Source organism: Calliphora vicina, chromosome 2, assembly GCF_958450345.1.
Source record: "Calliphora vicina chromosome 2, idCalVici1.1, whole genome shotgun sequence".
Classification (NCBI taxonomy): domain Eukaryota; kingdom Metazoa; phylum Arthropoda; class Insecta; order Diptera; family Calliphoridae; genus Calliphora; species Calliphora vicina.
This window is the reverse complement of record NC_088781.1, coordinates 57,944,435-57,958,948: the sequence shown is the minus strand read 5'-3', so window position 1 is coordinate 57,958,948 and position 14,514 is coordinate 57,944,435. Positions and strand designations below refer to the sequence as shown.

At 31.0% G+C, this 14,514-nt stretch overlaps 3 protein-coding genes across 3 annotated transcripts in view; 2 read left to right on the top strand and 1 right to left on the bottom strand.

Moving 5' to 3' along the window:
* Positions 1-294: 294 nt before the first annotated feature.
* On the top strand, positions 295-8,571 carry LOC135952342 (zinc carboxypeptidase-like). Its single transcript, XM_065502231.1, has 5 exons — positions 295-478; positions 563-690; positions 2,127-2,514; positions 2,576-2,963; positions 8,351-8,571. The coding sequence occupies exons 1-5, from the start codon at positions 314-316 to the stop codon at positions 8,551-8,553; spliced, it is 1,272 nt and encodes a 423-aa protein (XP_065358303.1). The 5' UTR covers positions 295-313; the 3' UTR covers positions 8,554-8,571.
* Positions 8,572-8,709: 138 nt separating this feature from the next.
* LOC135952341 (zinc carboxypeptidase-like) lies at positions 8,710-13,083 on the top strand. The gene is made up of 5 exons (XM_065502230.1): positions 8,710-8,915; positions 11,679-11,815; positions 11,930-12,320; positions 12,385-12,772; positions 12,838-13,083. The coding sequence occupies exons 1-5, from the start codon at positions 8,733-8,735 to the stop codon at positions 13,029-13,031; spliced, it is 1,293 nt and encodes a 430-aa protein (XP_065358302.1). The 5' UTR covers positions 8,710-8,732; the 3' UTR covers positions 13,032-13,083.
* Myo28B1 (Myosin 28B1) overlaps positions 13,066-14,514 on the bottom strand; it is a 44,923-nt gene continuing 43,474 nt past the window's right edge. Inside the window, exons 11-13 of the mRNA XM_065502229.1 lie at positions 14,132-14,497; positions 13,331-14,062; positions 13,066-13,264 (exon numbers count right to left, since the gene is read on the bottom strand). Coding sequence (XP_065358301.1) covers positions 13,085-13,264; positions 13,331-14,062; positions 14,132-14,497 — 1,278 coding nt within the window. The 3' untranslated portion in view covers positions 13,066-13,084. The remainder of the gene's footprint in view (positions 13,265-13,330; positions 14,063-14,131; positions 14,498-14,514) is intronic.

The window sequence follows — 14,514 nt, the reverse complement described above, 5'->3', positions numbered from 1 at the left end:
CTGTTTTTAATCCGATTTGAAGAATTGTACTATATACGGAATCTAATTGTTGTTATTGCTTTAACTTCAATTTTGTCATTTGCCGGTATTTGTTGACTTAAAAAGGAATTATTATTATTCCATTCTACACTTTATCTACTTAGATTAATAAATATCAAAAAATGTTATCATTAATTTTTCTACATCATCAGTCTAGTTTCCAATAATCTTATCACAAATTATATTTATTTATAAATGAATTAATAACCATCAATGAAATAATGCTCAATCACCTGCATTCAGTAGCCAATTAACTGCAGGTCGCTGAGGCAAAATGAAGGCTCTTTTTGTACTTTTTGCAATTTTTACAATCATTAATGCGGCTTCTCTAAAAATTGAGGAGGAAAAAGTAAATTATGAAGGATATAAAGTTTATAAAGTAAATATTGCTAATAAAGAGCAGAGAGCTGTTATACATCAATTAGCTACAAATCTGGAGGTAAATAACCCATTTTCTTTTATATTGAAATACTGTATTTTCACGAGCAACTTTTTATTAATTAAAAATTATCTATTTTCTCAGCTTTCTATATGGCACGAAGATAGGGAACATATTGATTTAATGGTCAATCCCAAACAGCAATCAGTCTTTTCAAATTTGACTTTCGCTCGTGGTATTGAGAATTATGAAATGATCTCAAATTTGCAAAGGTAAGCTTAAGAAAACTTTAAAGTAAAAGGAAATTGAAACACTGTCTTTTCCTCATCATTTAATCAAAAGATTTTATATTAATATCAGTGGAAAGCTCATTTAAACGATTATATTCTCGACACATCTTCGATTTTCTTGGGATAACGTATTCGATTGTTCGACTTTTTTCAGGCCAAAAGGACTTTTAGTAGGCTAGTGGGACTAGTGGATTCTAAGTCGATCGGTATACTTTAAGGTGGGTGTTAGACCACCCCACTATGGTGGTGTAGGGTATAATAAATTTAGAAATAAATTTGTTTAAAGCTGCCTAAAAGTATGCTTTAGTTTATAATAATTTAATAGTTTATGGCCCAAAACACTTAATTCCTTTAGTTTTTTCTTACTAACTTATATTGACCTACCTAAACGGCGTTAAGGATCATTCCTAGGAAGTTAATATGTTCCAGAAAGTTCTTTATCAAGATCTTAGGTACCTTTTTGTAGTTGATTGTTGCCTTGAATTTTGAACGGTTTGCTACCTATGGACCTGAACAGGGGAAAAAGGTAAAAAAATCTAATTTTTTAAAGTTTTTTTGCAATATTGTACTTGAAGATGAAGTTTTTTTGTTTTATTCAGAAATTTTGTTCTTTATTACAAGGGCTACAGCTTTGCCTCAGAGAGGCAAAGCTCATATCTTGCAAAGAACTCTTTGCAAGATATGAGCCTGAGAAAATGATAACTTTTTTGCAGAAATGACACCGAGGCCCCAAATCTTTGGGGGCCCATAAAAAAGTGCATGACTTTGGGCAAAACTGGGAGACAGTTTTTGGTCTTTTATCATATAGTGGTGTCCGTATATGGTTATTTTTTTTCGTGTTGAACTGTGTTATAGACCGGTCAGAGTTTAGGAGAATGAGGCAAAACGTAACTGATTCCCTTAATCGGGATCATGTCGCTTTCAACGCTTGCAAAATTAAGTGTTTTCCATATTGACACACAAACGCATGACATATCATGTCACTTTATCGGTATTTATCAGACGCTCTTGATGTTCTGAGAATGATGTCCGCTGGACTAAACACATTTTTAAGTGTCGACAGAAATATTCAAATATTCCACGCCCACTTAAAAGTAATAGGTTTTATTTGATAGCACTCATAAGCGGTTTTAGACTTTATTAGATGTAAAAAGTTGAAACGATTTGAATAATTTCAATAATACCAAAAAATAGGAGCGTCTGTTGGTTGAAATCAAATTTCCGAAGGGCCCAGAATATATCAATTAAATCAAATGGTTGTTGATTTAATAAATTGTTGTATTAAAATTATGTTAATTCGAAAACATTCCTTTTTTATTAATTATAATTATATTCTAAAACCTTTATAGATACAGAAGTTCTTTGATAGATATCATTTATTATCTAAAATAACAATTATAATAATTTTTTATTTTCAGTTTAATAAATGAAGAACAGAAATCTGTAGATAGTTTAGATAATACAGAATTTACTTGGACACGTTATCACAAACTTCCTGAAATTGAAACTTTTATCGACAATATCTTGTCAAAGTACTCTGCTGTGGCTCAAGAATTTGTCATTGGTCAATCCTATGAGGGCCGCAAAATAAGAGGTATTAAAATTTCCTATAAATCAGGAAATCCTGGCATATTCATAGAAGCCAATATACATGCCCGCGAATGGATTACTTCAGCTACGGCCACCTGGTTTATCAATGAACTGTTGACATCCAGCGATACAAATGTACGCAATTTGGCGGAGAATTATGACTGGTATATAGTTCCTGTCTTAAATGTTGATGGTTTTGTTTATAGTCATGAAAAGGTAAATTTTAATATATTGGTTTTAAAGAAAATTTACTAATTTTGTTTCATTTGCTTATAAGGATCGTTTATGGCGCAAAACTCGCCAGCCTATAGCACATTCAACCTGCATTGGCACTGATGGCAATCGTAATTTTGATTCATATTGGGGTATTGAGGGTGGTTCTTCTACCAATCCCTGTGATTATGATTATGCAGGTCCTAAAGCTTTTTCAGAGCCGGAGATTAAGGGATTAGCTGATTACTTGCAGGCTAATAAAAATAAATTGAATATACTTATAGCCTTTCATAGTTATAGTCAAGTTTTGCTGTCACCTTATGGTCATACAACCGAAGAGCTTCCCGAAAATTATGAGGATTTAATGAAAGTTGCTAAAGCTTATGCCGATGCTGTGGGAGTGTTACCTTATGCTACGAAATATACTTATGGAACATCAGCGGGATCAATGTGTAAGTATTGCAAAACTTGGTAGTGTGTTTGTATGTACATTATTCTGCGATCATTTCACCCATAAATTTCGGCAACATTTTTGTTGTGTATGAAAATCGAATTCCAATAATTGTTAGTCTTATGATATCAAACCAAAAACCAATACAAAATAACTTTAATATCTCTAATGGTTAATGTTGAAAACAAGCGTAATTCTAGACTCGAGTCTAGTGCCAATAAATTGAATTATATTTAGTGGAATCAATACCATTCTCCAGTAAAAAGCAAACCCAAATTCAAGCCAAATGTCTGTTGCCTAAAAGAAGCTTTATTTTTTCAAATATTTTTCAAGTTTAGAACAGAACATAGCGATACAAAAGTCAACGAAAAAAATATGCAGAGGATCTCTAGTAGCAATTCTGTTTTACTATAGTCCAGAGAGTATGGAAACACTTATAGTTTTTCTCGATCACTTCGTTTTACTGAAATAACGGTATTTTTAAAGTAACAACTGCATTAATATGTCTTTTAGAAAGGATAAAGTCGAAAAACGTGTTATTTTCTTTTACACTTTGAAAAAATATATTATGCAGACAAGTACATGTTAATGCTGGAAAAATAGAGAGAAAAATTATTTTTGTTTTAATGACATTTGTTAAAAAACTTTCTATGGCATATCTGCAACACTATGAATTTACATCAGAATGACTATTTAATTATAATTGAAAACGTTTAAAGCAGTTATGGGTCTTTTTGAAGAACGGGCTACTTCGCCTTTCTCACATTTTGTTTGGGTATATCCCGTGCTCTCAATCATTTTAAAACAGCCGCTCACGCAATTTTCAGGCGGAACATGTAACTGTTCCTCATTTTTTTGCCTGGACTTCTTCTTCAACCACAGAGTTCCACAGAGAGACAGGTTCTGCCCCAACATAGGAAGATATACAAGTGACAACCTTGTTGTCTTTCCAAGTAACTGCTGTCAAATCATCACCGTCATAGTGTTCCTCATAAGTTCCACGGGGATTAGATTTTTCATCAGATCTTTTATGATCAGGTAGATTGCAATTCACCTATTAATTCGAACTATAGATCCCTTGTTTGGCGAGGTGAGTAACGAGTAGCACAGAGGTGTAAAAGTTATCGAAGTAATTAATATGATTTATATGCTTTGGTAAACCTCTGATTAGAAGGACGACGACATTTCCTACTGGTCCAAAATCTGTTCGGATTTGAAACAGCTCACTCTCTTGCCCAGTGCACAGTGGTATGACAAAAAAAGAGGGAAATAAATCTGTAACTTTTAAACCCTTAGTCCGATTTCACACACGCAAAGGGGAAGTGTTTTCGAGTTTATGTTTTGAATCTGGACCTCAAAGTAGGACACCTCGGGTATGGTTAATTTTAAAAATGATCCTATTTCTTCGTTTGTGTTACGATTTCAAAAAAATCGTCGTAGCTATCAATTATCTCTTATAGATTAAGAGATATCCGCTTTTGAAAATTAAATTTTCAACATTTTTAACCACCCTACTCCAGTTTTTTGATGATCGCGGTTCCAAATATTTCCTGATTTTCTCCATTTTTATTTTATAGGATTAACAACAGATGTATATATCAATTTAAATAAGAATTGTTTAAAAATCGTTACTTAGTCCAAAGTTACATGCATTTGAATTTAAAAAAAATTAAAAAAGGCGATTTTTCGCTATTTTTTTGGGAAAAAACTACTTTTATTCTTTTTAAGTTATCTAAAAAATTTCTAATAAGCTGTATAATGAATTTGTACTTTTTTAAAAGCCAATTTTACACAAAATATTTTAAATGAAAAAAAGCTTTATAATTTTTGATACCGAGGGAACCAGGTCCATTAAAATAACGCCTATTTTTTATGTAAAATTCAAATTTAGAGCAAAAATTCTCAAATCCCATAGTCGATATCAAAATATAGTAACACATTTTATATGGCCCAATATGTTCTTAATTATTTTGTAAAGGCTTCCGATAATCCCGCCCCTGGTATGGATATTATAGCCAAAAAACAAAAATATCCCATTTTTGAAATTTTTCAATACTTTTTTTGGGAATTGCGGTATTCCTGATTATAAATTTCAAAATTTGTTTTTATTTTTCCATTTTTTATAAAAAAATCTATATAAGTGTAAAATTTCATTAAAAACTATTTATAAATAAAAATTTTATTTCAATTTGAAAAATTTATATCTATGCAAAAACTCAATAAAAAGAATTTTTTGTCATATTTTTCAAAAAAGTATTCCATGAATTTTTTAATTGTCAAAAGTTATATACATTAAGGAAAAGTAGATAAAATCCTCTATTCTGAACTGAATAAAGATTAGATTCTTCCACGATTCTCTGAAGGATATCTGATGCAAAGAAAATTAAAAAAATAGCGTTGGGAGTATTCTTATCTTGTAATTCTGGAAGGGTGTGGTGTGGCCAAGAAAAGCTGTCTGGTCGGAATTCAAAGCCAAGTTCTTTGCCTTCCAAACAAGACCCTACATATGTATATTAGGGTGGCCCGTAATAAACGAAAGTTGGATTTTGGCCCTTCTCACCCCCAGTTTGGTGAACATTAGTAAAAACATCATCCTGAAAAAATTTTAGGTAAATCGGTTGGGGTTAAGACGTGCCGCAAGCCCTCTGAAGTTTTGAGATGCATTTACATGGGGAAAAAGCATTTTTTTCAGTTTTTGTAAAAATTTTGCCATTAAAAAATTACTTTTCCAATTTAATTTAAAAGAATAGAAATATGTACGCAATTGTCATTCTAAAGAGACATAAAAAAAGAAATTGGTCAAAAAATGTTAAAGTTATTAAAAAATCGCCAGGCCATTAACTAGAACAATAAATGTAGGAACAAAATTAACATGTTTTGATAAATATTACAATAAAAGCTCATTTTTACTTTAAATATGTCCATATTTACTTGTATATGAGTTTTTGTCTTCGTAGGGTACCGTTAACCTATTCTTAGGTATGAACAAAAAAATAAAATTTTTTTAACGGCAGTTTCAAAACTCCATTTTCAAATTTTTAAAAATTTTGTTAAACAAATTTCAGAATTTTTTGATCATTTCATTGAGATTTATTAAGAATATAATAGGGAATAAAAATGTGAAAAAATTATGAAAATATCTCTTATAGTTTTTCCGTACCTGCGATTTAAATTTTGAAATTTTCGAGAAAAACCAATTATTTGACAATTTTTTAGCGAATAAGCTCAATTTTCTTACTCTTATGAATTTTAAGCAAAACTTATTCAGAATATTATAGTACAGATAAAATATACTCTGAAATCGTGAAGGTCAAAGGTAAAATTTTTCAATATTTGGAATTTTTCATGGAGAGATAGCGAAATATTATATACTTTTGGGCCGATTTTGATGAAATAATAACAGCACACGAATGGATATTAACGCTTAATGGCATTTTAACACCAAGTGCTATATTGGGTTAATTTAAATTTTTCTGCTGTTTTTGTAAATATTAGGCTTTGTGTTATATTGTTGTTAAATTTCATCAAAATCGGCCCAAAAATATACAACATTTCGAACATTTCGAAATCTTTCCAAGAGAAATTCCAAATATTGAAAAATTTGACCTTTGACCTTCACGATTTAAGGGTTAACGTATTCCGATTTTAGTAAAAGTTTCAGAGTACATTTAGAATTATCTGGACTATAATATTCTCAATAGGTTTTACTTAAAATTCATAAGAGTAAGGAAATAGAGCTCATTGGCCTAAAAATTGCCAAATAATTGGTTTTTCTCGAAAATTTCAAAATTTAAATCGCAGGTACGGAAAAACTATAAGAGATATTTTCATAATTTTTTCACATTTTTATTCCCTATTATATTCTTAATAAATTCCAATGAGATGATCAAAAAATTCTGAAATTTGTTTAACAAAATTTTTAAAAATTTTAAAATGGAGTTTTGAAACTGACGTTAAAAAAATTGTTGTTCATAAATAAGAATAGGTTAACGGTATCCTACGAAGACAAAAACTCATATACAAGTAAATATGGACATATTTTAAGTAAAAATGAGCTTTTATTTTAATATTTATCAAAACATGTTAATTTTGTTCCTACATTTATTGTTCTAGTGGCCTGAGACACATTAATGGCCTGGCGAATTTTTAATAACTTTAACATTTTTCGACCAATTTCTGTTTTTTATATCTCATTATAACGACAATTACGTTCACATTTCGATTCTTTTAAATTAAATTACAAAAGTAATTTTTTAATGGCAAAATTTTTACAAAAACTGAAAAAAATTCCTTTTTTCCCCATGTAAATGCATCTCAAAACTTCAGAGGGCTTGCGGCACGTCTTATCCCCAACCGATTTACCTAAAATTTTTTCAGGATGATTTTTTTTACTAATGTTCACCAAACTGGAGGGTAAGAATGGCCAAAATCCAACTTTCGTTTATTAAGGGCCACCCTAATGTATATGCTCGAAATGGAACTAGGTCAGTTGTAGGGGTTTTATTTACAGTTGTTGGCTCTTCTAAATCATTGTTGTCTTTCTCCAAGGGACCCTCAAGACTTTGCAACAAAACTCCTCGATTTTCGTAAAAAAGCTTATTCTCTTCTATATCACACTGCTCTAGATTATCATCAGACCTATCTCCCATTCTTTCATTGATTTTAGCTAGATATTCCTCAATTTGCATCTAAAATAAAATCAAACAATTAGGAAAAACACAAAAGCTTTCTTTTAAAACAAATTAGCTGTATTACTATACAAATTACATACTTAGTACATGTAAAACCCATTTTTTATATACATACATACTTACCTTACCTTTGATAAGCTTCAAACTCTCAATAAAAAGCTTCGAAGAAAATTAAAGGTATTGCCATAAATTAACAACATTATGTAGTCAGGATACAATAATAACTAGCCATTCGAATGCTATGTTGCATTACAACAGTATGCATTTAAGGGATAACTACTTAATTAATTTTTTTCTTGATTTTTTTTATTTTATTGTCCCACGATTTGTTTAAAAAGTGCCATTTTCCAACCCATTTTCAAAAGTAGCTTTTATTTGAAGCTTGGACTTTCTCTTTAAAGGGATGTGATCCATATTCTACATTATGGAATATTGGACAAATCACTCTCTAATACAAGGTAATTTTACTAGCATTTTTTTAGAGTGTATTACTGAATCATAATTATTAATGAATGAATTTTCTTATAGTGTAATATTCAATATTCCAGTATTATTTTTTTATCAGTTAATCAGAAATTTAATCAACTTATTTTCCTTAACTTTATGACTGATAGTTAAGTATCACAAATCGATAAGTGACCCATTGACTTATCTAAAATCTTTAACAAACAACAATTAAAAATATTTTTCTTTATAGACTTGGCTTCTGGCGCTACCATTGAATATGCTTACAATGAAGTGGACATTAAAATAACTTATACTGTTGAAATGCGCGATACTGGCCGATATGGATTTGTTTTGCCACCCGTACAAATTCTACCTAATTGTGAAGAAACCATGACTGGTTTAATGGCACTGGTGAAAGAATCTGAACAGTTGGGTTATCTGAAATTGAAATAACTGTTAAGCAAGTTATAACTCCAAATAAAAAAAAATAGCTTTGAAAAGAAAATTTATGACTATTTTGTTTTATTGTTTCATAGATTAGCTTTAGGTTAAAAGAATGCTATAAATTGAGGACAATTTATTGAAATTCGTTTAGTTTGTTTTAGAACTGGCTGCTTAGAACAGCCATCGTAATGCGTTTAATTTATTTATTGGCCACCCTGGTGGTTTGTGCCTCGGCTGCGAGCTTAAATAAGCAACCCACCGTAAATGAGAAAGGAAAAATTCGTTACGATGATTGCAAAGTTTATAAATTGCATATTGAAAATAAATTGCAATTATCCATAATTAACATAATTCAAAATATAAGTGAAAAGGTGAATTAACTGAAATAAAAAGTGTAATAAATATTATAAAAACAATTAATGTATTATCAATGTATTATCCGAAGAAAATACTGAGCTATATATCTTAATTGAAACCGATAAGGATCGCAATTAGCCTATTCATAGACCAAAACCGCCAAAGGATTTAAAAACTTTGTTAAATTTAAAGACTTCAAAATTTAATTTCATTGTCTCTATCCAATTCAACCGTGTGTCTCTGGTGTAATAACAAGTTAAAAATTAAAAGTTTTGATTTTCTCCCATAAGAACAAATTGTTTGTCAATTCGTTTGTAACTCATCAACATATTTGTCGCAGATCCACATTAGTATATATATGAATATGTTGATTATGCGGCAATTTTTAACAATTAGTACTAAGTACTCTGAAATTATACTGTAAAGTATGGCGAAAATCGGGCAACAATTGTCCCTAGTCCTCATACAAGTTCTCCTCTGAAAATGACTTCAACATTAATAAAACAGGGCACCAAATCGAAAAAAATTAAAGGCTTTTTTAACTACTACACAATTTTGATGTATTTTGTTTCCAGTAGTACAAATATGGTCCAAATTTTAAATTCTATGGAGAAGTTTTTTTGTAAAATTGTGATTTTTTTTAGACGTTTCCCCACATAGTTTATGTTCACTCAAAAAGGGCTAGTTGGACAATATTAAAATAAACTTAAAAAAGTTTAGATTTACGTAGCCTTTAATCCATTTATATATTGCGTTTTAATCGGCTCAGTAGTTTCGGAGTTATAATAACAAATTGAAGCAGAAAAATATATTTTTTATGTGAAAATAGCAAATTTGTTTGCTTCAAAAAAATCATGAAAAATTGCAAACGGCAGAAATTGTTCAGGTTTATTTCTTTATCGCAAAGCCAGATATAGTAGTAACAAAATGAGATATCGATCATAACAATCGAGTGATTCCTTACGAATTTATTGACAATTAAGTGAATTCGCTCATTTTCACATAATTTTAGTTTTTTGTTCAATATACATAAAATTGAGTAGTTAATGTTATTCTTTCGAATGATTGAATTTTGAAAACATTATCCCCATGCTATGTACAAATTTTTACATATATATCGCGTTTCAATCGGCTCAGTAGTTTCGGAGTTATAATAACAAATTGAAGCAAAAAATAAATTTTTTATGTAAAAATATGAAATTTTTTTCTTTAAAAAAATCATGAAAATTCTAAAATGGCAGTAATTGTTCAGATTTATTACTTTATCGCAAAGCCACATGTAATAGGAATAAAATGAGATATCGATCATAAAATAAAATAGGAATAAAATGAGATATCGATCATAAAAATTCATGGAGTCTTTTCGAATTTATTCACAATTAAGTGAATTCGCTCATTTTCAGAAAATTGTATGTGCTTACAAGCGTGTACTTAGAGTGTAAATTTTACATGTGTTTTGTTATTGTAACAAAAATTTTAACACAAATAAAACACATATAAAAGGTACACTCAAAGTACACTCTTGTACGCACATACAAATTAGTACTAAGTACTCTGAAATTATACTGTAAAGTATGGCGAAAATCGGGCTACATTTGTCCCTAGTTCTCCTCTGAAAATGACTTGAACATTCATAATTGTCTTATAATAACATTGTGCACGAATTTTACACTTTTTTTTTAATTTTTTCTACGCGCATAGAAAATAAAGTTGCAAACAATACAAGCCCCAAATGATTAAAATCGGTCAACAAACCTGATTTTATACACAAAAGAAAAAACAAATATCCCCTAATACCATTTTAACATTTCTTTCCATATTTTTGCAAAAAGTCTTTTATAAATTTTCTAATTCATTCAGAATTTCCTATACGTTGATATATAATATGTATATCTTATATTTTCCACTAGTCAAATTTATGGATTCAAAATCAAAAAGAAAATTTACAGAACTTGCCGTTTTGTAATATATTTTTGTGCACTGCATTGCCGACTATTGCAGTACTAAACATAGGAGAAGACTGCAAGATGTGGTTGCGAGTTATATATTGTTACGTTTTAACCTTTTCAAAATATTGGTTTATTTCCTTTAAATAAACCGGATACTTTTGATTGCAAATAAAAGCCGTTTAGTAGTTTGAAAATTGTAACAACTCTTTAAAATGTACAACAGAATTAAATAGTCACTCAATATTTTTTTTATACACGTTTATAAATTCGCAGAAATACACACACTTTATAATGTACACGAATTCACTTGAAAAACACAGCACACTTTAAGGCACTCAGTTGATGTTTATTCGAAAAGCGTCTCTGATAAACTCACTAACGACTGCAACCTCTGCCACTACTTATAACACTGCCATCTGCACTCTAGATTGCTCTTTAACTGTCTAGAGCTTTCTAATACATACGCCATCTGTGGTGTACTTTCTACAATGTTCTTTAACTGAATATTCGAATTCGAATATACGGTCGCAGCAAACAGCGTTGCCATACTTACGATCAATGGTCAACTGAAAGCTTTTATTCAATGTTAATAATGCCCACAGATATGTTAAAGTTTGGGCACTGCTATTTGAAAGCATTATGCAGCTTTAAATCAGCCGTTAAAATCATTATATTTCAACTCAAGTACAATTTCGTAACAATATTAGGGGTTATGTAAGCTACTCTTTAGCTTAAATACTATGCATTTAATATTACTAGTTTAAATATTATTTTTCCATTAAATTTTAGAGTCAACCTCAAAATAATTATCCTACTCTTAACTTTCAGTACAACATTTGGAAGGATTACGATGAGGCCACCAAAGAAATTCATATTATGGTTAAACCCCAAGAAGTTAAAAATTTCCTACAACTTCTAAAGGTTTATGGTTTAAAAAGCGAATTAATGATAAACAATGTTCAAGAGTAAGTACGACTAAGTACACACAGTAGTAAACAATCATAAATCATCACAATTTCGTTTATAACAATAAACGATAAGAACGATAAGCAATTAATAGAATTATAAAAATATTTTAGATTAATCGATGTGGAAGAAAATGCTTCTGAATTATCAGCTGATAGTGAGGAATTCGGTTGGACACGCTATTATCAATTGCATGAAATCGAGCAGTGGTTGGATGGTATTTTGGCAGCTTATCCCACTGTCACAGAGGGCTTTGAGGTGGGAAAATCCTATGAAAATCGTACCATACGTGGTATAAAGATTTCCCATAAGGCTGGTAATCCTGGTATATTCATTGAATCGAATATACATGCTCGCGAATGGATCACCTCGGCTACGGCTACTTGGTTTATCAATCAATTGTTGACGTCCCAAGATGAGGCTGTGCGTAATTTGGCCGAAAGTTATGATTGGTATATAATTCCGGTGTTTAATGTTGATGGTTTTGTTTATTCACACGAAAAGGTTGGTGAAAGATTCATGATAACAAATAATTTATATTAATTTAACTGTTTTTTCTTTTTTACAGGATCGCATGTGGCGTAAAACTCGCCAACCCGTTGAATCAAACACTTGTATTGGTACCGATGCCAATCGTAACTTTGATTCTCATTGGATGGCTAATGGTGGTGCCTCCAGCAATCCCTGCAGTGAAACCTTTGCCGGTCCCAAGGCTTTCTCTGAACCAGAAGCTGATGCTTTGGCCAAATTTGTTACTTCCATTAAGGATAAAATTAATATTTATTTGTCTTTCCATTCATACGGCCAATATTTGTTGTCACCTTATGGTCATACAGCAGAAGAGTTTCCCGAAAACTATGATGATATTCTAACCATTGGTAAGGCATTCCATGATGCCATTGCTGGTTTAGCTTACAAGACTGAATACAGATACGGTTCCACCTCCTCGGTGTTATGTAAGTTGGAATATATTGCAACAAAAAATAAATCAGTGGTTTTTATAATTAACTTTTTATTTTAGATGTTGCTTCTGGTTCCTCGGTAGATTGGGTTTTCAATACTTTGGATGTTAAGATTGGCTACACCATTGAATACCGTGACAAGGGTCGCTATGGCTTTGTCTTGCCACCCGTGCAAATTTTGCCAAATTGTGAGGAGCTAATGGCCGGTATGATTGCTTTGATTGGCAAATCCAAAGAATTGAATTATTTGTAAATGTCTGTAAATTATTGAAATTATTAAAGTAAAGACTTTATTTCAATTAAAATTTATTGCTTATCATTTAAATAGTTAATATAAGAAGAAAGTAAGTTATCGATTTTATAACCCTGGGTAGTGGAACACAGCAGTTTGGAGGCTCCAATCATATTGCCAAAACGTATGTGAAAATAGGTATTGCCGGAACTCCAAAAACTTAATTCACTGTAATTGTAGGACTGCAAGGTATTCTGTAAATAAGTAGCAATATAATAAATATCTAAATAAGAACAATATATTAAATCATCCTAGGTTACCTTTGTTAAAGGATCTATAACATGGAAACCTTTACGATTTATAGCCAAATATATTAATTCAGGCATACTGTCATCATTGGTTTGCTTGGCCGCAAAGAACGTGGAACCAAACATTTCCTGGGCTGCCAACAACATCAGGAACCTTTCCTTAGCTGAGCTACCCTCCACACTACTCAATAGCAAGTCCTTAACCTGATTCACTAATTGGGTTTTCCATTCTTGAGATTTCATTATTGGCAAAATATCATCCGGTATAATGAGTTTTAATATTTCATGGGGTTTCTGCAATGGCATAAAATTCTGACCATATTCGGCTATATATATCAGCGAAGATAATTTCACCGCCAATTCTTTAGAGATTTTATAATAGCCCGCCAAATATTTGGGTACTTCTTGGGGATAGTGGAAAATCACATCGCTATTTGGATCTTTGCCGGGTGTAATGTTAAGCCAGAGTTTTTTCATAAAATACAATTGATAGGGGCAGGACTGAGGGCCATCTAATGATCTGGAGGGCATATTTTGTTTAATCCACTGCATAAGTTCATTAATGAAATCGAAAATGAAATCTTTCTCAGGTATTGAAAAGGCTTTGTCACCAATCTTGACAAACAAACTAAAACCTTCCAAAGACTTCAGTTTCAAACGTAAACCAATGGTCTTGGCTAAGTCCAAGCCTCGGGTAAATGATTCAATTTCAAAAGCTTCCACAGTATTGTCAGGAAAATAGATCTATGAAAATGTTAGAAGATATTTGTTGTATTTAACTGTCTAATATTCAAAATTAACTTATTCTTTTACCTTATGATAAATATGCATAAAACGATGTTGTATACCTTCAACTTCTATAATATAAGGAGGATATTTCCTCTGACCATTGGCCAGAGTACGTTTTACCCTTTTCAAAGATTCAGCTGCCAGCACATGAGGTCTAGTTCTTAAGAACTCTAATAATTCTTTCATAACAGCTCCAGAGGGAAACGTTATACCCGCAGCCAAATACATTAAATCCCAACCTCTCTCTTCACTATAATTGGCATTATTATCAGTTAGTTGTTTCATTAATTGACAATATAATTCATCTCTTAATTGTTCATGCTCCAAACATGGCTTGAATATAAAATCTGTATTGGTGGGCTGTTTTCCACTGGGTATATCACCCATATACTATTAGAGTTAAAGAA

What these genes read in the sequence shown, in the direction of transcription:
- LOC135952342 (XM_065502231.1), top strand. Translation starts at nt 314, where the DNA reads ATGAAGGCTCTTTTTGTACTTTTTGCAATTTTTACAATCATTAATGCG. An exon ending in AATTAGCTACAAATCTGGAG is followed by an intron (nt 479 to 562) that starts GTAAATAACCCA and finishes CTATTTTCTCAG; the next exon opens with CTTTCTATATGGCACGAAGA. An exon ending in AACATCAGCGGGATCAATGT is followed by an intron (nt 2,964 to 8,350) that starts GTAAGTATTGCA and finishes TTTTCTTTATAG; the next exon opens with ACTTGGCTTCTGGCGCTACC.
- LOC135952341 (XM_065502230.1), top strand. Translation starts at nt 8,733, where the DNA reads ATGCGTTTAATTTATTTATTGGCCACCCTGGTGGTTTGTGCCTCGGCT. An exon ending in ATGATAAACAATGTTCAAGA is followed by an intron (nt 11,816 to 11,929) that starts GTAAGTACGACT and finishes AAAATATTTTAG; the next exon opens with ATTAATCGATGTGGAAGAAA. An exon ending in TTGTTTATTCACACGAAAAG is followed by an intron (nt 12,321 to 12,384) that starts GTTGGTGAAAGA and finishes TCTTTTTTACAG; the next exon opens with GATCGCATGTGGCGTAAAAC.